The 24,735-nt window shown below is 35.9% G+C and overlaps 1 protein-coding gene across 9 annotated transcripts in view; it reads left to right on the forward strand.

Moving 5' to 3' along the window:
* The window catches only part of RNF17 (ring finger protein 17), a 133,281-nt gene that overhangs the window by 33,670 nt on the left and 74,876 nt on the right, over positions 1-24,735 (forward strand). For all 9 annotated transcript variants that reach the window (XM_055096554.2, XM_055096552.2, XM_055096553.2 and 6 more), the window contains 10 exons: positions 520-620; positions 6,661-6,832; positions 8,019-8,095; positions 8,369-8,443; positions 11,716-12,020; positions 14,823-14,981; positions 18,072-18,261; positions 19,045-19,213; positions 21,063-21,253; positions 22,970-23,111. In XM_055096554.2, coding sequence (XP_054952529.1) covers positions 520-620; positions 6,661-6,832; positions 8,019-8,095; positions 8,369-8,443; positions 11,716-12,020; positions 14,823-14,981; positions 18,072-18,261; positions 19,045-19,213; positions 21,063-21,253; positions 22,970-23,111 — 1,581 coding nt within the window. The remainder of the gene's footprint in view (positions 1-519; positions 621-6,660; positions 6,833-8,018; positions 8,096-8,368; positions 8,444-11,715; positions 12,021-14,822; positions 14,982-18,071; positions 18,262-19,044; positions 19,214-21,062; positions 21,254-22,969; positions 23,112-24,735) is intronic.

Consider the following 24,735-nt stretch of genomic DNA (forward strand, 5'->3'; position numbering starts at 1 on the left):
CCATATTATCAGTAGAAAATGCCAGTAAGGCCAGGTGTGGTGGCTCACACCTGTAATCCCAGTGCTTTGGGAGGCCAAGGCAGGAGGATCACTTGAGGCTAGGAGTTTGAGACCAGCCAGGGCAACATAATGAGACCTTGTTCCTCCCCACCGCCAAAAAAAAAATTAGTTGGACATGGGGCTACGTGCCTGTGGTCATTGCTACTCAGGAGGCCAAGGCAGGAGGATCCCTTGAGCCCAGGAGTTCAAGGTTACAGTGAGCTATGCTCAGCCTACTGCACTCCAGCCTGGGTAACCAAGTGAGACCTGGTCTCAGTAAAACAAACAAAAAGATACGGTCTTGCTCACAAATAGTAAAACTTAAAGTTGAACCTTGTGACTTATTCTATTTATATTATTATCTCTTTACCTCTTGTGTTATTTTGAAGAGTCTAGAAAGTACCTTTTACTTTCAAAATTCTACAACTTCTACAAAATAAAAATTCCCAAATTAAGTTTTTGTCTTGTTTTTTTTTCCAGGCGCTTGAACACATGCAGAAGCAAACGATAGAGGAAAGAGAAAGAGTTATAGAAGTTGTGGAGAAACAGTTTGACCAACTTTTGGCTTTTTTTGATTCCAGGTTAGTAACTTAAAAATATGGACTCAATGAAACTGAAGTTTCTAACACTAACTTGTCATTGTATTCCTTTGTTTAGAATGGTAATGGGTAACTTTTAAACAAGTTTGTAATGGGTAACTTTCAAACAAGTTTGGAAGTTGGTAGTCCCTACAGACTGATCTTTAGAACTGCAAAATGAAAAATAATGTGTAAGCTTTTAAAAATTTTGGCTATTTACCTTCTGGTGCTGAAGCTAATGGTGGTTTGTTTGAGACAGGGTCTTGCTCTGTTGCCCAGGCTGGGGTGCAATGGTGTGATAATAGCTCACTGCAGCCTCAAACTCCTGGGCTGAAGTGATCCTGCCACCTCAGCCTTCAAAGTAGCTGGAACTACAAGCCCACACCACTACATCCAGCTAATTTTATGTTTTTTTGTTGTTGTTGTTGTTTTGTTTTCCGAGACAAGGGTCTCACTACATTGTCCATGCTTTTCCCAAACTCCTGGCCTCAAGAAATCATCCTGCCTCAGCCTCCTAAAGTGCTGGGATTACAGGTGTACATAACGGTGCCCAGCTGAAGCTGTTAACTGTTAAAGTAAACAAGCTTGAGCCAGGTGTGGTGGCTTACACCTGTAGGATACATGGTGATCATCCTGTCTAAGCTCACTTTGGGAGGCTGAGATGGGGGGGGATCTTTGAGCTCAGGAGTTTGAGACCAGTCTGGGCAACACAGTGAGACTCCATCTGTACAAAACAAAAAAAAATCAACCAGGCATTGTGTGCATTTCTGTAGTCCCAGCTGCATGGGAAGCTGAGGTGGGAGGATTGCTTGAGCCCAATTGTTGCTATTGGGTTATAGCAATTCTTTGTATATTTTGAATATTAAATTTTTGTCTATATGACTTACAATATTTTCTCCCATTTGTAAGTTGTCTTTTCACTCTCTCGATAATGTCCTTTGATCCACAAAAGTTTTTAATTTTATGAAATCCAGTTTATTGTTTCTTTTGTTTCTTGTGCTTTTGGTGTCATATTCAAGATATCACTGCCAAATCTAACATCATGATGCCTTTTCCCTGTGTTTTAAGAGTTTTATAGTTCTCACATTTAGATCTTTGATCCATCTTTAGTTAATTTTTGTATATGGCATAAGGTAAGGATCCAACTTCATCCTTTTGAATTGGATATCCAGTTTTCCCAGCACTATTTGTTGAAAAGATTGTCCTTTCCCCCACTGAATGTTCTTGGCACCCTTGTCAAAAATGAGCTCACCATATATGTGAAGGATTATTTCTGGGATTTCTGTTTTATTCCGTTGTTCTGTATGTCTTTCCTTATGCTAGTACCATGCTGTTTTGACTACTGTTGTTTTGTAGTAAGTTTTAAAATCAGAATGTGTGAGTCCTACAACTTTGTTCCTTTTCAAGATTGTTTCTCAGGGTCTCTTAAGATTTCATAGGACTTTTAAGATGGACTTTTCAATTTTCACAAAACAATGTCATTGAGATTTTGTTAGGGATTGCATTGAATTGTAGATCACTTTGTGCAGTATTGACATATTAATGATATTAAGTGTTCCAATCTATGCACATGGGATGTCTTCTCATTTATTTGTGTCTTAATTTCTTTCAGCAATTTCGTATACAAGTCTTTCACCTCCTTTGTTTATTCTTAAGTATTTTCTTTCTTTTGATGCTATTGTAAAAGGGATTTTTCCTTAATTTTCTTTTGGGATTATTCATTGTTACTGTGTAGAAACACACCTTATTTTGATATGTTGATTTTTGTGTCCTACTTTTTTGCTGAATGCATTTATTAGCTTTAGTATTATTTTATGGCATCTTTAGGGTTTTCTGCATGTATGATCATGTCATCTGCAAATAAAATATTTTACTTCCTACAAAAAGATGATTTTACTTCTTCCTTTCCAATTCGAAAACCTTATTTCTTGTCTAATTGCTTTGGCTAGAACTTTCATTACTGTGTTGCACAGAAGTAGCAAAAGCAGGTATGTCTTGTGCCTAATGTTATAAGAAAAGCTTTCAGTCTTCACCATTGGGTATCATGTTCACTATGGGTTTTTCCATATAGGGTCTTTATTATAGTGAGGTAGTCATCTTCTGGTTTGAGTGGTTTTATCATGAAATTGTGTTGAATTATGTCAGGTCCTTTTTCTGCATCAATTGAGAAACCACTTGGGCTTTTTGCTTTTTTCTTTTAATGTGGTATGTTACATCAATCACATGTTAATGTTTGTATGTTGAACTATTCTTGCTTTCCAGGAATAAATCCCACTTGGTCATGGTGTATAATTCTCTTACTATGCTGTTGAATTTGGTTTGCTAGTTTGTCTGAGGACTTTCTATCAATAGTTATAAATGATACTGGTCTACAGTTTTCTTTGTGTGGTTTTGGTATTGGTAGTTTTGGCCTCAGAGTGAGTTAGGGAACATTTCTGCCCTTCAAGTATTTTGGAAGAGTTTGAGGAGGATTGGTGTTGATTATTACATGTTTGGTTCAATTTACTAGTGAAGCTGTCTGGTCTAAGGCTAAACTTTGTTGGGAGGTTTTTTGATTACTCATTCTATCTCCTTAGTCATAAGTCTGTACAGATTTTTTAATACTTTTATGAGTCAGTTGTGATAGGTTATGTGTTCCTGGAAATTTGTCTGTTTCACCTAGTTATATAATTTGTGTACAGTTGTTCATAATAGCCTTTTAATCCTTTTTATTTGTGTAAAATTGATAGTAATGTACCCAGTTTATTTCTGATTATAGTAATTTGATTCTTTTTTTTATTTTTTGATGGAGTCTCGCTCTGTCACCCAGGCTGGAGTGCAGTGGCGCGACCTCGGCTCACCAGAACCTCTGTATCCCGGGTTCAAGTGATTCTCCTGCCTCAGCCTCCTGAGTAGCTGGGACTACAGGCACCTGCTACCCGCCCAGCTAATTTTTTTTGTATTTTTAGTAGAGATGGGGTTTCACTGTGTTAGCCAGGATGGTCTCGATCTCCTGACCTTGTGATCCATCTGCCTCGGCCTCCCAAAGTGCTGGGATTACAGGTGTGAGCCATCACGCCTGGCCTGATTCTCTTTTCTTAGTGTGACTATAGGTTTAATTCTAATCTTGAAGTCAAACTTTTGCTTTTATTTTTCTTTGTTGTGTATTTATCTCTTCTCTTCTCCTTTATTTCCTTCCTTCTGCTTTGAGTTTAGTTTGGTCTTTTTCTAGTTACTTATGGTATATAGTTAGGTTGTTCATTTGCGAGCTCCTTTTTAAATGTGAGTATTTACAGCTATAAATTTCCCTCAGCATTGCTTTCATTGCATCCCATAAATTTTGTGTTCTTGCTTCATTTGCCCCAGATAATTTCCTAATTTCCCTTGTGATTTATTCTTTGACCCATTGGGATTTAGGAGCATATTGTTTTATTTTTACATGTTTATGAATCTTCCGGGGTTTTTTTCCTGTTATTTCTAGGTCATTCCATTGTAGTCAGAAAAGATACCTTGTAGGATTTCAATCTTTAAGTTTATTAAGACTTACTAATAAAAGTTAATGAACATTAAACATTAGTCAGCATGGTCTTAACATATGTTCTGTCTCAAAATGTTACATGCACACTTGAGAAAAATGTTTATCCTCATGTTGTTGGGTATAGTGTTCTAAATATGTCTGTTGGGTCCAATCAGTCTATAGTGTTGTCCAAGTAATTTATTGCTTTATTGATTCTGCACTGGTTGTTTTATCCATTATTGGAAGGGAGATATTGAAGTCTCTAATGATTATTGTAGACATGTCTATTTTTCCCTTTAATTCTGCAAATGTTTGCTTTATATGTTTTGGGGTTCTAATATTGGTACATATATGCTTATAATTGTTACATTAAAGTCTATTTTGCCTAAAATTTGTGGAGCCACCCCAGCTTTTTAAATTATCGGCATGTATTATCTTTTTCCATCCTTTCATTTTCAACCTCTATATGTCTTTAGACCTAAAGTGAAATTTTTGTGGCAGCATATAGTTGGGTCATATTTTTTATCCAGTCTTCAGATTTGTGCCTTTGGATTAGAGAGTTTAATTTATTTACACTTAAAATACTGATAAGGAAGTATTTTTGCCATTTGGTTTGTTTTCTGTATGTTTTATGGCTTATTTGTTGTTGCTTATTTCCTCCATTACTGCCTTTCTTTGTGTTTACTTGATTTTTTTCTTTTGTAGTCACAAATTTTGATTCCTTTCTCATTTCTTTTTGTGCATAGTCTGTAAATAGTTTTTATGGTTACCCATAAGGATTACATATAACATCCTGAAGTTATAACAATCTGTTCTGAGTAGTAGACAGCTTAACTTTAGTTGCATATAAAACCTCTACTGCTTTACAAATCTGCCACCCTTTATTTTTTCAGTGTCACAAATTACATTCCTCTATATTGTATACCCGTTAAGATAGATTGATATTTTACGTATTTGTCCTTTAAATTCTGTAGAAAATAAAAAGTAGAATTATAAATTAAAATTACACTAATATTGGTTTTTATGTTTGCCCATGTATTTACCTTTACCAGAGATATTTTTATCATTGTATGGCTTTGAGTTACTGCATAGCCTTCTTTCACATTAACGTGAAGGACTTTCATTAGCATTTCTTATAGGGAAAGTCTACTGGTAATGAACTCCCTCAGCTTTTGTTTATCTGGGGATATTTTAATTTCTCCTTCACTTTTGAAGAATACTTTGACAGCTTTTTTTCTTTTGGTGCTGTAAATATACATTGCCTTTGGGCCTCCAAGGTTTCTGCTGAGAAATTTGCAGATAATATTATTGAGGATCCCTTGTACTTGACAAATTGCATTTTTCTTGCAGCTTTCAGGATTCTGTGTCCTTCAGCAGTTGGAGTTCCTTGAGCTCTTAGATTTATAGATTCATGTCTCATCAAATTTTGGAAGGTTTTTTGCCATTATTTCTTCAAATAATTTCTGTCTCTTTGTCTGTCTCTTCTCCTGCGATTCCTATAATGCATACATTAGTCTGCTTGATAGTGACTCACAAGTACCTTAGACTCTGTTTACTTCTCTTCATTGTTGTTTTTATTTTTTTCAGGCTTCATTATTTTAATTGTCCTATATTCAAGTTGGCTCGTTCTTTCCTTCTGCCTGTCCAGATCTGCAGTAGAACCTTTGGTGGATTTTTTAAAATTACAATTACTGTATTTTTCAATACAATCTATGGAATTTCTGTTTGGCTATTTTATTTAATTTCTCTATGTTGATATTATCATTTTGTCCCCTAGATCATTTTTCTGATTATTCTCTAGTTCTTTGTCCATATTTTTCTTGAGCTGTTTAAGCATATTTAAGACAGTTGTTTTAAGCCTATTGAGTCCAACGCCTGTGCTTCTTTGAGAACTGTTTTTACCATTCTGTTTTCTTCCTTTGAATGGGTCATGTTTTTCTGTTCCTTGGTGTGCCTTGTGGTATTTTTGTTGAAATTGGGCATTTGAGAAAATAGCTACCTTCCCTTGTCTTTGCAGACTGGCTCTTCATGTAACAGTCCTTCACTGAGTGGTTGTGTGTGCCCTGAGCCTTGAGATCAGCCTGAGGTCAGGCTTAAGATCTTCTCAGATGTTTTCTGAGCATGCATCTTGCCTGGGCCTCAGTGTGGCTTTTTCAATTCCCCTGTATATACAACTGCTTTTATATGCCTTAATGTCCTAAAGAGTCTGAGCTCAGATTCTCCTCCAGGCCTTAGATGGTCTATTGTATGTCTCTACTTATAATCTCCTGCCTTCCACAAAATTTGCTTTTCTCTAATTATGTATACATAGCTTTTAACTATAATACATTTCAGTTCAATTTAATGCCTCATTTACCATGTTATATGTTAATTTTATCAACAAGTAAAAGTACCCTTTCAGATACAGTTCAGTTACTGTTTGCCTCATTTAACCATATTATGTAAAATTCATCAACTACTGAACTTACTCTTCAAGATACTATAGATCGACTTTTTCTATAAATATTTATGAAATACTGCAAAATAACTTTGGAATCTTAAATGAAGGAAAAAGAACCTGTGTGAAGAATTTGCAAGAACTACTGATGATTATCTATCAAATTTAATAAAGGCTAAAAGCTACATTGAAGAGAAAAAAAATAATTTGAATGCAGCTATGAACATAGCAAGAGCATTACAATTATCACCTTCTCTAAGAACATACTGTGACCTGAATCAGGTAATTTAATAGTTCACAATGTGAGTTATTTCTGTGGTAGCTTATTTTGCATGCTTTGGAATATATTTAAGACAAGAATTTGTTTTTCAGATTATCCTAACCTATATTATTATTTAGAATTCTAAATTGATGACAATATAGGTTAGGATAGTCTAAGTTATAATAAAATAATGTATGAAATCTAAGACAAACATTGTAAAATTTATATGACCTTTTGTTTTTTTTGACCAGTTAGGGAAATGGTGCAATTAAGTCTTTGTAACACTTGATCTGAGAGCAAGTAAGGTGACATTGAGGTGAAAGTTTAGGTTTCTAGGACACCTGATTAAAAAAATGAGGACAAATAAGGGTAGCAAACTGAATAGGACTCTATTTTGTTCACATAAGCAATTTAGGTGTGGCTGTCAACTCTTAACGTTAAAATTTAATTCAAAATCCTAGTCAAGTTTTTCTCTTCCAATTCCATTCCAAATTGTGCAAGTCAAGAGACAGCTTCAGCCATCTCCTATCATCTAATCATGTGCCTAAGGGGTAGAATTGGGCAAAAAAACAAAAGTTTCTTATACTTTGACAGGACAAGATTAATCACAGATCTTTGCTGACTTCTGCCTCACTCCCTAAGGGTATAGATTTTGCTTTAGTCATCTGTGAATCTTCAGGATCTCACTTCCTGTGGATAATCAGGTGTATAGAAGAGAAGCCATTAGTTTACCTGCCTCCAAAGTCTCTAACATTAAATGAAAGGACAATTTGCCATGACCCTACTTGGCTAGGTGTCCCAGGCTTTAGTTCTAAAACAATAATAGTTGTTTCCTGTGTATTACACGTGCAACACTAGGTGATGAAAAAATGATAAAATTTGGTCTTTATCCTGGTTAATCTAGCTAAGAAAATAGGGCAAAAAGGGAGAAAACTCTTGAAGATAGCAGCACAGTTGCAAAATGAATCTGATCGAGTTTTCTCTGATCATGTAGCTCTATCCTATTTCTTAGTGTCTATTGTTACCTTTTATACATATCTCCAAAAGTCATAAACACTTATTTGTATCACTTTGAGTGCCCCAAATTGAGCCTGAATGCAATAATTAATGAAATACCTAGAAGATACAGTTTTCTTTCTAAAATCTTACTGTTCAGCAATATTTGTGACAAGATTCACACATGAATGATTTTTTTTTAAATTCTAGATTATCCGGACTTTGCAGTTAACTTCAGATAGTGAATTAGCACAAGTTAGTTCTCCACAACTAAGGAACCCTCCCAGGTAAGTAAGTCATAGTTCAGGAGACCATAACAAGTATAAAGATGTGCTGGAACTTAAATGTATTAAAATAGCAAGTAATAATAAATTGAAATTTTGGGTCACAAATGTTTACTAAGTTAGTAACCAAATTAAGATAAGTGTAATTTGTGCTAACTTAGAAAGTTATTTAAATGTTTCCTTTTCAATTCATTAATGTCAGCAATTGATTTTTGTTTAGAGAACATGATACATTTGTATTAGAACATTTATGTATATGTTAATGTTTTGTTATAGGTTGAGTGTGAATTGCAGTGAGATCATCTGTATGTTCAACAATATGGGAAAGATTGAATTTAGGGACTCAACAAAGTAAGTATTTATAAGCATGGTAACATGCCATTAGTGTCTGACAGTACTTACATTATCTAAGAGACAGAAGAATTGATGTTTAGTGTCATTCAAAAGCTGAAAAATAAAGGGCAAAATAGTTTCTATAGTTAAATTCTACATATAATGTTTTTTAAAAGGCCTAGAAGGGATCAGTATTCAGCAATATACATGTCAAAGTTATCTTTGAGATTGATTCAGTCAGCAAGCATTGAACACTGCTAGGCACTAACACCCTAGATATTGAGATAAATGTCCGAGAAATTACAATAAGTAGAGGAAGAAGGACATGCAAACAATAAAATGCATAATTGCTAGGGTAATGTATGCAGAATTTACTTGAGGTGCAAAGCAAGGGAATGATCAGTTCTTACTGGGGTAACAGGACTTGGAAAGATATTTTCTTTTCCCTTATCTATTAAAATGAAGTAGCAAGTAGAAAGGAGGAGAAAAAGGAAGTATGCATCTTATAGGCAGTGAATATATGTGCAGTGAAATAGCATGCTAGGTTCAGGGAATGGTGTATATAATTCCATTCTCTATGTCCCCAAGGATACATAGATGCTAAGTCTTAAAGACTTTGTATGCTGTCTGATGATGTTTGAGCCTTATGATCCATGCTGTCCAGTATAGTAGCCACTAATCACATGTAGCTATTTAAATTTAAACATAAATTAATTAAAACTAAATAGAATTAAAATCCAGTTCCTCAGTTCCATTAGCCCACATTTCAAGTGCTCAGTAGCCACATGTCGTTAGTGACTACCTGTCTTATTCTATTTGTGCTGCTATAACAAAGTTTAAAAAGAACAGATGTTGTTTATTCTTCTGTAATTCATAAAGAACAGGTGTTTATTTGCTTGCAGTTCTGGTGGCTGAGAAGCCCAAGATCATAATGCTGGCAGATTTGGTTTCTGGTGAGGGCCCTGATCTCTGCTTTAAGATAGCACTTTGAATGCTGTGTCCTCACATGGCAGAAAGCATGGAAGAGCATAAAAGGGACAAATAACTATCTTCACAAGGTGGAAGAGCAGAAGAGCAAAAAAAGGCATAAGCTAGTTCCCTCCAGACTTGTTGTAAGGCACAAATCCATTCATGAGGGCAGAGCCCTCATTGCTTGATCATTAATTTCCCCAAAGGCCCCACCTCTTAATGTCACCACAATGGGAATTAAGTTTCAACATGAATTTTGAAACATTTAGACCAAAGCACTGCTATATTAGACAATGCAGCATATTTCTATTATCACCAAAAGTTCTGTTGTACAGTATAGTTCTAGGGAGTAGAAAGCCACTAAAAGGTTTTAAGCATGAAAGTAAAAATTATTAGATTACATTTTTTAGGGATAATTTTGATGGCCATTTGGGGGATTATTTGGCATAAGAGGATGACAGTGAAGGCTGAAGGATCACTTAGGTCATCATATCAGTAGACTCAGCAACTCATGAGAACTAAAACTTAACTAATAGCACTGGATAGGGACTGAGAATAGATATGACAAATGCAAAACAGGGAAAATTAATAAAACTCAGTAATGCTTGAACGTGAGGCATGAGGAAAAGGGAAGCATCATCAATGGTTTGTTACGCTTTGGTGACTAAGTCGATGGATTGTGGTATTATTCATCAAGATTAGGAATACAGGAAGCAAAGTAAGTTGGGAGGGGGAAGATAGTATGTTGAGTACTTACTGTTTACCAGCTTTCTGGAGAGAAATGTGTACAGCTTAATTGGATATGAATGCTGAAACTTAAGAGATCTTGGTCTTGATTCTGGGTTTAGGAGTAATCAGAATATAGATGTAGAAACCACCAAAAGAGAAGTAAGTTCTTTCATTGTAGGTGGATTGTCTCCAATGGAAATGGTCCCCCGAGAAAAGCAACGCATTTGTTACCTTAGGGAACAAATTAGTCTGGCTTACAGTATTACCATTTCAGAAGCACATAGGTTGATGTATACTCTAAGCCAGGTAAATTCATATAAACCAAGGTCACAAAACTGATGTGTAGTCAAAATGCCAGTTTGTTAACTTAATGGATAAATATAATTGTAAACAGGGACTAGAACTGAGGAGCTAACTTGTCAGAAGTTACTTTTTTGGTAATCTTTTTTGAATAAAGGGAATAAAATTAATCAGATAGGTTAACAGAATTAGGCTAAGATAGCTGATTAGATTCCTCTCCATCAGAGGGAAGACCTTGCCAGAGGAAGTGGAATACCAGTCCTTCGGCTCAGTCATCTTTCTCCATGCTTGGGAGAGCCCTGCCCCATATTTACTGCTGTGACTTGACTTTATGCTTACATGGATAATCAACAACCTTTGCAATCAATATGTTCTTTTTGACATTTTCACAACTTGAATATGGTTACTATCCGCATTTCTAAGACACTAAAAACTATTCTGCCTCTTTAAGCATCTGTACTGATCTTCTACTTTAAATTTAACTCTGAGAGCTGCCTTTTAAATTTTTTCCTAGTTTTTAGGGAAAGTATTAGTATAACCTGCATGTACTGATTACAAATGGTAGTTAAACCATGGGTTTGCACAGTAAGAGCAGGTATTCAAACAGGTCAAGGACAATACCCTGGAAGGATACTAAAATTTAAAGCAGGGAAAGGGTAATCTGTAAAAAAAAAACTTGAGAAGGAGCAGACAGAAGTTGAAGGAGAACAGAAGTGGTGTTGTATAAGTCAAAGCAGAGGTTTATGACACCGGAGCTGATTAATAATGTTGCATGTCTCAGGTCTAATAAGAATTGTTATGAAAAGAGACATTTAGATTGCAAGGTCGTGTACATATATATGACTCTCAGGTGTTTGGACTTCAACATATATCAATTTTACTTAGTTAAATGTATGTCCTCTGTTGGAAGAGGCAGATAAACATGCATCATTGCTAAATCCAGTTGGCTTTGTTGATCGTTATTTCCACAGTGGCTTCTTAAACACTGATCTGTGAAGAAGCTAAATCCATCATGGAATAACTAAAATATAAACTTCATGAAACCCAATCTTATCTCATTGTAAAATTTCTATACTTGTAGATTTGATAGCCTAAAAACTGTCTGGATATGTGGAGACAATAGAAAAATATGGAGTAGAATGGATAAATAACTGGCAGTGGGTCAGTGGCTATTGAATAATCATGCCCAAAAGATTCAGATTAATGTCCATGGTGGGAGTTTCTAGTGACTTATTCATGGTTGTACCATATACCTCTGTATCCATAGCTTATATCTCTGTATTTTTAAACAGATGTTATCCCCAAGAAAATGAAATTAGACAGAATGTTCAAAAGAAATATAATAACAAAAAGGAACTTTCTTGTTACGATACATACCCACCGCTAGAAAAGAAAAAGGTTGACATGTCTGTCCTAACCAGTGAAGCACCACCACCTCCTTTGCAACCTGAGACAAATGATGTACATTTAGAAGCAAAAAACTTCCAGCCACAGAAAGACGTTGCAACAGCATCCCCTAAAACCATTGCTGTGTTACCTCAGATGGGATCTAGCCCTGATGTGATAATTGAAGAAATTATTGAAGACAACGTGGAAAGTAAGTTAAAATGTAAAAGCAGAGGGGAAAGATCTCGTATCTGTAATTAGACACAGTTGGTACCTTTTTCGTCCATGCATTTAACAGAAATATAATTGCTGTTATAATCTTATTCCTCATTATGAGTTAAAACCTGTTCATTCCATGCCCCTACTCTCACATTTTCCAGAGTTAGGATAATTTTTATTTTTAATGCAGTAATATAGCTAACCTCTGAGGTATAAATTAATATCTGGTTTAATTAGGGTATTTTGAGAATTTTTAGTGTTCTCACATATAAGCCTTGTATAAAAGATATAAATAAATGAGAGAGATGTGATTTCTGGACAGTTTTATTACTTTCTTTGAATTAAGAACATCTCTTCAATCTTTGTTGTGAGATTTAATTAAAACTATCATGATTATAATGTTATCTATTTTATAACATTTAAATATATCACAGTTGTATTTGATTAGATTTTCAATGTCAGTATTCTTTCCATTAACATGGAGTGAGATACTACACTATGTAGTTTTATACTAATAGTCTCCTTTAAGACCATTTTTCAAGATCAGCTTTTATTTTCCCCTACCCGTTGTCTATTTTATTGGTTGACTCTCCAGAATTGCATTTTAGAAAAGGACACACTTCTTTCCACTGTATTATCATTGATGTCTCAATTACTTAAGATACCTGTAATAACTTTATTCATTGATACAAGGGGTGTTGCCATTCCAGTGTTTTGCCAATTTCAGTACAGCTTTTTAAAAACTAGCATATCATTGTTAACACAGTTAGTACAAGTTGTCTTTATTTCTTATTTTGATGAAGCATGCGGCACAGATGATCTTGGGGAGACACCTAGATATCCAAAAAAGCCTCTTCAGAAAAACTCATCTGTTCCTTTTGGATCAAAAGCAGATACTGTAACAACTGTCTGAGCTTGATGTAGTGGAGTTTACTGTATGTGTAGTAAGTAGCTCTTACCTAGTGTGAGGTAGTAAGTAAAGTGAATTTCACTGATAACTAAAACATATTACTTTCTAATGTTAAAAGTTTTAATTCCGGGGCCAGACACCATGGCTCACACCTGTAATCCCAGCACTTTGGGAGGCCGAGGCACGTGGATGATTTGAGCTCAGGAGTTCGAAACCAGCCTGGGCAACATGGTGAAACCCTGTCTCTACAAAAAGTACAAAAACATAAGTGGGTGTGGTGGTGCACAACTGTGGTCTCAGCTACTCAGGAGGCTGAGGTGGGAGGATCACTTGAGCCTGGGAGGCGGAGGTAGCAATGAGCTGAGATCCCACCACTGCACTCCACCCTGGGTAACAGTGAGACCTCATCTCAAATAAATGAATGAATGAATGTTTTGACTCTGGCAGAAATATTTCCCCCAATAAAAAACATATTTTTTGAGACAGAGTCTTACTCTGTTGCCCAGGCTGGAATGCAGTGGCGCGATCCTGGCTCACTGCAACCTCCTCAGGCTCAAATGATTCTTGTGCCTCAGCCTCCGGAGTAGCTGGGATTATAGGCACATGCCACAATCCTCAGATAATTTTTGTATTTTTAGTAGAGATGAGGTTTCACCATGTCAGCTAGGCTGATCTCAAAACTCCTGTCCTCAAGCGATCCTCCCTCCTTGGCCTCCCAAAGTGCTGGGATTATAGGCGTGAGCCATCGTGCACAGCCAGGAATATTTCCAAAATTTATACTTCTCTCAGATGTCACCCCAGTTGTATGTGTTTATCTTTTTACCCCACCCTAAATATGGGCATTATTCTTTATATTTTCTATTGGATAGTTAAAATGACCCATTTGTTCAGTTTCTGTCATCTATCTATACTTGACTATATTCATTTCCACTCCTCCTAGTCTTTGTTTTTTAAACAATTTTACCATGTAAACATTTACCTCATTCAGAAATTAAATATATATTAAAATATTATGTGAAACTTCCCCCCATCCTATTCCCATTCTATTCAGTGTCTCCATCTCTTCCACATTTTCTTTATGCATTTATAAATAAACACACACAAATTATTTTTCCAAACTTCTCTCTCCCTCTCTCTCTCTATGTGTGTGTGTGGGCGGGAGGGGGGTCTTTTTTTTTTTTTTTTTTTACACAAAACGTAGCATACCACTGTTTTGTTTTTGCATTCCTTCCTTAACATTGTACTTTGGAGATCTTTTCATATTAGTGAAGACACTTGGCTTAAGAAAATTTTCTACTGTCTTTACCTCTACTCACCCCACCAAAAAGCACACACATTCCCCTAAATGCTGCTCAGTACTTTGGCTTTGCCTAGACATTTTTTCACATCTGATTTATAAGACTAACCTGATTTATAAGACTTGGGAGTCAGAGTGGCTATGAGCTGTATTGGTTCTATAGGTAGAGTATAGATGGAACTGGCTTTTGTAGGTTATCCTAGAAACCTAATCATTATCAGTAGGGGTTCTGAGTTCCAAATATGTTCATAAAGAAACTGAACTTTTGTAATACAGTAGAGTTACAGCATATACGTTGACTTTAGAATCTTAACTATCACATGGACTATGATTTCATTTATTTAGCGTATTTTGCAAGTATTATGAAGTATTTGCAGTTCAGGTTAATAAAGAATTCATTGTTGAAAGTGATCCATTTGTTTTATCAATCATTTAGGGCTTGCACTACTTCCTGGGGCCGACGTGCGATATTCCCAGAGTTCACAATGCCATAAGACACTCTTTTAGAGGCTATTATGGTTGTTCAGCTTTCATGAATTATTTTCTAACTCATGGTTTATTAATGTGGCTTAAACATTTTTATCCAGGTTCCGCAGAGCTAGTTTTTGTAAGCCATGTAATAGATCCTTGCCATTTCTACATTCGGAAGTATTCACAAATAAAAGACGCCAAAGTACTGGAGAAGAAGGTGAATGAATTTTGCAATAGGAGTTCACACCTTGATCCTTCAGACATTTTGGAACTAGGTAATGAAATATTAGTCCAAGTTAAAATATCAAATTTATTTAAATAATATAATAACTTGGCCAACCCACATAAGACTTGTTATAATATAGATTTTTGCTCTAAGTTCATTTGTAGTAAGCATAAAAGTTTTAGGATTATTTAACATAAATTATTTAGGCAAATTAGCTAAGGATTAAGATGGAATGTTGGCACATTTTTAGAGTGAGATATGTACAGAAACTCCATTATGTAGTAGGGCGAATTGCTTTTAAAACTACAAAACCCATGACAGATTATGTAGCCTGTCCCCTTGTCTCCATGAAGAACTGTGCCTCTAAGATGATTCTTGTGTAACTCCAGTCTCTTGCTCGCCATGTGTGAGTGTTGGGGCTAGCATTGAGCACCTGAGATTCAGGAGGCCTGTGGCACCCATTCCCAGCGCCCTACAGAGGATAATTGTAAATTCAGTCAGTCTTTTAATTGTGAGGATATGTGAATTTGCCATGCTTCGGGCTTTTGTTACGAGTATTTTTCTTATAACGTTGACTGAATTTGATTGTACCTTGTAATATGAGGAAGCTATGATTCATTTGTATTAATAGAGTATTTTTCTCATTATGTTAGTAGCAATCAATACCTATATATAACTAATACAGAAAGTGTTTTATCTGTCTAGTCTTGATTGTCATTTAAAAGTATTATTAACTCTCAGCTCATCTGTGTAGCTTTTCAGAATATCAGAAGAGTAGGATCATCATATACTTTGACAAAAATGAATAGTAATTCTAAAACTTAAAAAATAACATTTATGCTATGTGAGCTGGGAACATTACGTTGTTAGTATCTAAGAGGAGGGAAGTGTAGTACTGAATTCAATTTTTGTGGTTGCAAATAATGTGTCTAAAATGTAATACATGCCAAAAATAGCTTATTTTCAGAAAATGTTCTAAGACAGCCAGAAAGTTGTGCTTTAAGTTGTTAATGATAATTATGTTGGCAAAGTAAATACAGCTGATTAAAACACTCATTTATATTTTGAGAAATTAGTGATAAGGGAAGACATGTGAATTGTTGATTTAGCAGAGGAGAGTATCCTCTTGTTCCCTTTTCCTGCCTCTGTACTTCATTATGAAGAACAGTAAATGGCTTCAGCAGACTTTTATCCATTGAAAGAAAGAATAGTTTTATAGAATATATACAGCAGGTCTTCAAATAACATTATCTCATTATAATTTTGATGAGAAAAAAATCAATTCCCGGTTTGGGCAAATGTCTGTGTTGAGTTTGCACATTCTCCCCGTGTCTGTGTGGGTTTTTTCAGGTACTCTGGTTTCCTCGCACATCCTAAAGATGCGCACGTTAGGTTAATTGGTGTGTCTACATTGTCCCAGTCTGAGTGGCAGGGAGAGAGAGAGAGAGAGACAAAGTGTGTGTGTGTGTGTGTCTCTGTGTTCAGAGACCCTGCAATGGAATGGTGTTCTGACCAGGATTGTTTCCTGCCTTGTGCCCTGAGCTGCCTGGATGGGCTTCAGCCACCCTCGACTCTAGAGTAAGCGGGTTGGAGAATGAATAAATAAATATATATTACCATAAAATTCATAAAGTATTTGATAACTATACAAATACATGACAATAAATGATGCAGTACAAAAGCGCTCTGTGAATCCACCTTATTTATGATTGTTTTTGAACTGTGGTGCCAGGAGGTACTCCTTACAATTCTCACTTTGCAAGCTGTAATTCTTTGAGTTAACCCACTACCACTATGACTGCCGTCACTCACTGATTCACCGAAAATTGAGTAAATATCTTACTTGTTCATCTTTCTTAAATGTACATTTAGCTCACACTTGTTTCAGTATTTAATATTAGAAGTGTTTGGGGTCTTTATAAGTTTGATGATGTTTTTGTGACCAGAAATACACGTAGAAACTTAACTCTTGTTTATATCAATTAGCCTATGTGGTAAGATTGGTTTTGTTATGCCATTTTGCTTAAAGTCACAGTTTCTAAGAATGTATCAATGACATTAAGTGGGGATTTACTATATTTTAAAACTAAGAATGTTGGTACAGTAGTGTAGCAAAATAAGAGAAGGGTCACTGACAAACTGAAGATCAAACGTTTTGGTAGGACTTAAAAGGCTGCCTATAATGTGCTTTTCAACTATCCTGTTGTTATTAGCATATACAGAGGAGATTACACAGCATCTCTCTGTATATAATCAGTGATCAGAATTTACCAGAATCATTTCCAAAATATGTAGTTTAAATGGGCTCTAAGACTACCTGAGTTCTCCTGCTACTTCTTCTAAGTAGCCATGTGAGTTGGGCTAGATTAGGTTTTCTGCCTAGTTTTCCTCACCTATGATAGAAACACTACCTTCGTAGGGTTGTTGTGGGGAGTAAGTGAATTCAAACAAAACACAGAACATTTCTGAGCTCATAGTAAGCATTCACCTGTGGGCCTTTTTGTTTGTTTGTTTGATCTTCTTTTTTCCTGGTTGTTAATTTGTAATCCCAACTGGTCCCTACAAAGGTCTTCCTCTACTGCTAAGTCTTTAGTTCATCTTCCCTCTTCTCTGAAAACCACTGGGTGCCAATAATTTTGGCATTTCACAGGCTACCTTTCATTGTTTTACTCTCACTCCCCTTTACAAAGAGAGGATAATTGTTTCTTCTCTCATTACAAACTTTAATATGTGTATGTCAGTAAGTGTACATGTGTACATCACAAAGACAGATGGTCTTGCTTGTAAGTACAGTGTAATTATGGTAATTAATTTGCCTGTCTCTCTTCCTTTCTTGAGCTTCTTGATGGCAAGACAGTCTCATTCATCTTTGTTCTTATTGCTCATAAGCTGGTTGTCATTAAGTGACTGCTAACTTAGTATTCTTTAGGTGTTTATCTCCCTATTTAGCTTGTTTCTGTATAACAAACTATCATAATATGCTGTATTATATCTTTCTTATAGCACTTGAACACAGTGCTATATCATCAGTAAATAAATGAATTAAGACTTTTTCGTGGTAGAACTAACGTGTCTGTAAACTTATGAAGTGGCTTTTATTGATAAATGTTTATAATGATTTGTTTCCCTCATTATTTAGGTGCAAGAATATTTGTCAGCAGTATTAAAAATGGAATGTGGTGTCGAGGAACTATCACAGAATTAATTCCAATAGAGGGTAGAAATACCAGAAAACCTTGTAGTCCAACCAGATTATTTGTCCATGAAGTTGCACTAATACAAATATTCATGGTAGATTTTGGAAATTCTGAAGTCCTGATTGTCACTGGGTATGATATTTTATAATATGTATCCTTGGCCTGCTTAGAAACATTTTGGAGGGAGGTGGAGTTAAAGAATAAAGGAAATTAGAGGTAGAGAGGAGTAATTTGTCATTCTTAACTTCCAAGACATACGTTTTATTGTTTTGCTCTACTGTTGTCTTGATAAGTAAAACTTTATCATTTACCAGTATTACTAGATGGAGAGCTTAGAAAAGGAACTCCAAACTTAAGTACTCTTCTTATGTCACTTTAAAGCAGGGAATAATACACAAACTAATTCTTTTAAATGTTACAGTTAGCAACAGATGATTGAGTTAAATTTTTAATCAGACTTCTGTAATTTCATTAATGTTTTTCAAAGTGTCATACTGTCTAACTCACTGTAGGTATTTTAAATGGTTTTCTCTGTCTTCTAGGAAAATAATACAAACTGATATGTTTCTGTAGTAAGGACCAGTATTAACCATAGCATGATCACTTAATGGTTATAGCTTTATGAATAAATAGATTTATATGGGGGGAAGTGTCATTATCTCCTTTAAGCTCAAACTGCATGAGTATGTGAAAGTGCAAATGTAGCTGAGATTTCTTTCTGTGGAGGAAAACAGTGTCTCTGCTTATAAAAGCTAAACTAAGTCTATATAGTAAGAAAGTATTAATTTGGACTATAACTTTCTAAAAGGTGTAACTTAAGAAAAATTATACTTAGAAATGCATACCTTCTGTGGGGGAAAACAAATTTAAGTTTGAAGCATTATTTTCAATAAATATTACTTGAATTTCTCCTAGAGTTGTTGATACCCATGTGAGACCAGAACACTCTGCTAAGCAACATATTGCACTAAATGATTTATGTCTGGTTCTAAGGAAATCTGAACCATATACTGAAGGGCTGCTAAAAGACGTCCAGCCATTAGCACAACCATGCTCATTGAAAGACATTGTTCCACAGAATTCAGTAAGTGAGACTTTAATTATTTTTTCCTTCAGAGGTTATTACAATTTTAGCTATGTATTGCCAGTTAGATTGCTAAGTATAGGCTCAGGGAACCAGTAATCTTGATAAATACATAGTGCATATTAAACTGTTAGTTCTAATAGAAAAGGAAATGAACTTCGGCTTCCACAATTGAAAACATTTTTAATGGGAAATGGAGTTGAATAAGCATATATTAACATAATGATTGGTTAAGTATCTAAGCAAAGCAGTAATTTTGGAGTCAACTCTACAGAGAAATAAGTTTATGATGTGTGTGTTTCTCTACAATATTTTCTTATATACATTGCCCTTTATTATTCTATTTAATGGCCATATTGCATTCTGCGTTTTGTATTATTTATGAAAATCTATTCTCCAGCAAGATTGTAAACTCTTAAGAGACAGAAATTGTAACAATACATGTTAAGCAGTTGTATTCTTACAAGGTCTATGAGAGCAGAGGAGTCTGTCTTTGCTCATCGTTGTATTCCCAGCATTTAGCAGATCACATGCCACATAGAAGGCATTCAACACATACTTGAAATAACAAATAAGTTAATTTAAAAAAAAGGAAACACAAAAATAGCAGCACTGGTGTTTTCTTTAAAATGATGAGTGTTTTGTTTTTAATTTTCTCTTTTTTAACTTTTCACATTTTTTACACTGAGTAGATTTTACATTTATAATCATAAAAACTTCAGAAAGCTATTCTCTTTTTTTGTTTTTAAGGAATTTCTGGTTTTGATCCTGAAATTTACTTTCAATATGGTACGTAAATGTTCAAAGATCAACATAAAAAGTTTTTTGGCTGGTTTTGGTGGCCCAAGGCTGTAATTCCAGCACTTTGGGAGGCCGAGATGGGAGGACCGCTTTGGCTCAGGAGTTTGAGACCAGCCTGGGCAACATGGTGAGACCCTGTCTACCAAAAATACAAAAATTAGCCAGGTGTGGTAGTGCACCATGAAGGCTGAGGTGGAAGGATCTCTTGAGCTTGGGAGGCAGAGATTGCATGAGCTGAGATTATGCCACTGCACACCAGTCTGGGTGACAGAGTAAGACCCTGTCTCAAAAGAAAAAATTGTTTGCCCAGTGGGTGGATTTTTTTTTTAAATCGCTTAAGTAGCATAAATCTTATGCATTGCTAGTAATGGAAGCTAGATTAACTGATGATTGTAAATTTTTCGATTTTATTTTAGGCATACCTATACTTTCAGAATTACCTTTTGAATTTTCATCTAAGTGGAAAATTGAATACTTATTTCTTTCATTTTGAGATCTTTCTTTATAACCTTCATATTAATATTCAAAAGTGAAACTAAATTCTAAAGTAAAACCTTGAGAATATATTTATAAAGTGAAGGTATATGCACATTGTACATTCATAAAGACTGCCCCTAAGTTTGTGGCCCTGGCTGTTTCTATTTTTCTTTCTTTTCTTTCTTTTTTTTTTTGAGATGGAGTCTTGTTCTGTCGCCCAGGCTGGAGTGCAGTGGCATGATCTTGGCTCACTGCAACCTCTGCCTCCCAGGTTCAAGCAGTCCCCTGCCTCAGCCTCCCGAGTAGCTGGGATTAAAGGCACCTGCCACCACGCCCCACGAATTTTTGTATTTTTTGTAGAGACAGGGTTTCACCATCTTGGCCAGGCTGGTCTTGAACTCCTGACCTTGTGAGTCACCATGCCCGGCCTGCCCTGGCTGTTTCCTAATGTCTGCGGTTGGTTCAGTTTGTTCACAGTTGCGTCTGTGGTTGGTACAAACCTAAATCCAGAACATTGTAACATTAGCGATACTTACAATTAATTACTATAGAATTTTACTTTCTTGCACAGAATGAAGGCTGGGAAGAGGAAGCTAAAGTGGAATTTTTGAAAATGGTAAATAACAAGGCTGTTTCAATGAAAGTTTTTAGAGAAGAAGATGGTGTGCTTATTGTAGATCTGCAAAAACCACCACCGAATAAAATAAGCAGTGATATGCCTGTGTCTCTTAGAGATGCGCTAGTTTTTATGGAACTAGCAAAGTAAGTAACTTATTAAAACTTAAATATTCTTTGAGATTATAGCTATAAATAAGAGTAGCAGATTTTGCCTTTAAAAACCATGTCTGTAAAGTAAACCTTAACATACCTGAAGAAGTGAAAAATATTGCTCTTAGACTTTTCTGAGTACAGTTGTTGTCTGTGAAAACTGGATTCAGATAATTGGATTTAAGAAAATAGGCTGGGCAGGGCATCTCACAACTGTAATTCTAGCACTGTGGGAGGCCGAGGAGGGAGGATTCCTTGGGGTCATGAGTTTGAGACCAGGCTGGGCAACATAGCTAGACCTCATCTCTACAACGAAATACAAAAAGAAATTAACCAGGCGTGGTGGCATGCATCTGTAGTTCCAGCTTCTCAGGTCAGGAGCTGAGGTGGGAGGTTTTCTTGAGCCCAGGAGTTCGAGCTATGCTCTTGCCACTGTACTCCAGGTTGGGTGACAGAGTGAGACCCTGTCTGTAAAGAAAAATGAAAATTAGAAAAATTAGAGAAATTAAGGTAGCTCAAAATATAAAGTATGTATAAATACCTAACATCTTTTGGACTCTTGATAACTTTATTAGCAGCTGTATGAGGGTTTCAATAATTATAGTTTAACTGTTCCTAAATTTTCCTCAATTTTGTAGCCTTTGGAATGAGTTCATGATCACTACCCTATATTCAATGTATGAATCTAGAATAGATGTTTAAAGTTTCTTTGTCCATCATTTCTTTTTTGTTTGTTTGAGACAGAGTCTTCATCCCATCACCCAGGCTAGAGTGCAGTAGCACAGCCTCAGCTCATTGAAACCCCTGCCTCCCCAGGTTCTGGTGATTCTCATGTCTCAGCCTTCCCAGTAGCTAGAATTGCAGGCACATGCCACCACTCCCGGCTAATTTTTGTATTTTTAGCAGAGACAGGGTTTCACCTTGTTGGCCAGGCTGGTCTTGAACTCCTGCCCACCTTGGCCTTCCAAAGTGCTGGGATTACAGGTGTGAGCCACAGTGCCTAGGCTGTCCATCATTTCTGATGACTTAAGTAACCATAGAGGTAGTCAAAGATTCTAATTTTTACCCTGGGTGATTGGGAATGGAACCCAAGCAGGTTCCATTCTAGAAAAATACAAGTAGTCTTGGATCTGGAAGGAGCCACAGAGACCCTTCAGCTGACACAGACCACAGATATCAATGTAACACAAAAAATAGAAGCAGCTTTGAATCTAAGTACGACATGAAAGCCTAGCTCTAAAGTTTTGAGACTTGATATCTTATTTAACCTGGTTTGATAATTGAAGACAATACCAAGAAATGTTAGAAGAAAGAAATTGGAAGATGAGCGCTTTTGGTAAATAAGTCAGTACATGTACAAGTCCTTCCTTTAGATCAAGTCACTGAGAGAAAAGAGACTAAGAAAATGGCTTGGCCAGGTATGGTGGCTTACACTTGTATCCCAGCACTTTGGGAGGCCAAGGCAGTAGGGTCGCCTGAGCCCAGGAGTTCAGAGTCAACCTGGGCAATGTAGGGAGACCCTGTCTCTACAAAAATTAGCCAGGTGTGATGGCATGCCCCTGTGGTCCCAGCTACTTGGGAGGCTGAGGTGGGAGGATTGCTTGAGCCCAGAAGGGTAGAGGCTGCAGTGAGCCATGATAGCACCACTGCACTCCAGCCTGGGTGACAGGGTGAGACCCTGCTTACGCTTTTCATTATGCTTTTAATTAGGTTTAAGTCACAATCACTAAGAAGTCACTTTGAAAAAAATACTACTTTACACTATCATCCACCTATTTTGCCTAAAGAAATGACAGATGTTTCAGTAACCGTTTGTCATATAAATAGTCCTGGAGATTTCTATCTTCAGTTGGTAAGTATATAATGTGTTTTTGAAATGAAGTTTTTAAAAAAATTTTAATTAGACATGTATAACAAGAATGAGTATCTACCGTCAATTTTAGTCAGAGCAAACGTACCACTGTTAACCTTCTATACATTTAAATTTCTTAGTAGTTGCAACTTCAAACAAGTTTATATGATTTATCATAAATTGAAAGAACAATGAAGGATAATTAATGTATAAATGTTTCTTGCTACCTTCTGAAATCTGGAGACTAGGAAAGCATATAGAGTTAGCAAATAGAGATATAGTGATAAAATAAATTTTTTTCTAACCTGTACCTCTGAAAATTTACCGATTATTAGTAGGTGTTTTCTGAATTTGAACACCAAAATAGACACAGATTAAAGGCATTTCGTATTGAACTTTGGATGTGTGACTGATGTGTTTAGATAGTAACAATAATAGTTCATCCTTATTGATTTCTGGGTGCTTTATATGATTTAACTCATCATAAGGCCCTTAAGACTTTAAGGGAATTAACTCATTAATCTTTGCAACAATCCTGTGAGAAAGACACTGTTGTCTCCATTTGAATGTGGAGACCCTAACCACAGAGATGAAGCATCTTGCCCAAGATCACACAGCTCTGAAAGGGTAGAACCAGGATTGACCAAGCTTCAGAACTTGTCGTCTCAAGCACTGCATCACACTGTAGTGGCTCCTCAAATGAGTTGTGGAAGCTCCTTATCTAAGTTAGGATTTGCATTTATTTCTTTTGTTGATTTTTTACAGCGTCTTTTATGGTAAAATATACATAATATAATTTTATAGTTTTTAATAATTGTTCAGTGTCCCATTCAGTGCCATTAAGGCCATTAAGTGTTGTGCATCCATTTCCAGAGCTTTTTATTTATCTCAAACAAAAGCCCTGTACCTATTAAACAATCACATACCATTTCTTCTCCCCTAGTCCCTGATAAACTTCTGTTCTACTTTCTGTCTCTATGAAATTGCCTATTCTAGGTACCTCTTAAGTGAAATCATATACAATGTTTCCTTTTGTATCTGGCTTCTTTCACTTCAACTTAATGTTTTCAAGGTTCCTATTATGTAGGATGTATCAGAATTTCATTCCTTTATATGGCTGAATAATATTCCATGTATGGATATACTACATTTTGTTTATCCATTCATCTATTGATGGCCATTTGGATTGTTTCCACCTTTTGGCCTATGTGAATAATGCTGCTATGGACACTGGCATGAAAGTATCCATTTGGGTCTCTGCTTTCAGTTCCTCTGGTATGTATAATACCTAGGAATGATTGCCGGATTATATGGTAATTTTATGTATAACTTTTTGGGGGAACTGCCGAACTGTTTTCTACAGCAGCTGCAGTTTTACATTCTTACCAGCAATCCACAAGGTTCCAATTTCTCCACACCCTCATGAACACTTGTTTTTTTTTTCTTTTTTAAATAACATTCTTTTTTTTATTATTATACTTTAAGTTCTGGGATACATGTGCAGAACATGCAGGTTTGTTACATAGGTATACATGTGCCATGGTGGTTTGCTGCACCCATCCCCATCATCTACATTAGGTATTTCTCCTAATGCTATCCCTCCCCTTGTCCCCACCCCACAACA

This window comes from Pan paniscus, chromosome 14 (genome assembly GCF_029289425.2).
Source record: "Pan paniscus chromosome 14, NHGRI_mPanPan1-v2.0_pri, whole genome shotgun sequence".
Taxonomy (NCBI): domain Eukaryota; kingdom Metazoa; phylum Chordata; class Mammalia; order Primates; family Hominidae; genus Pan; species Pan paniscus.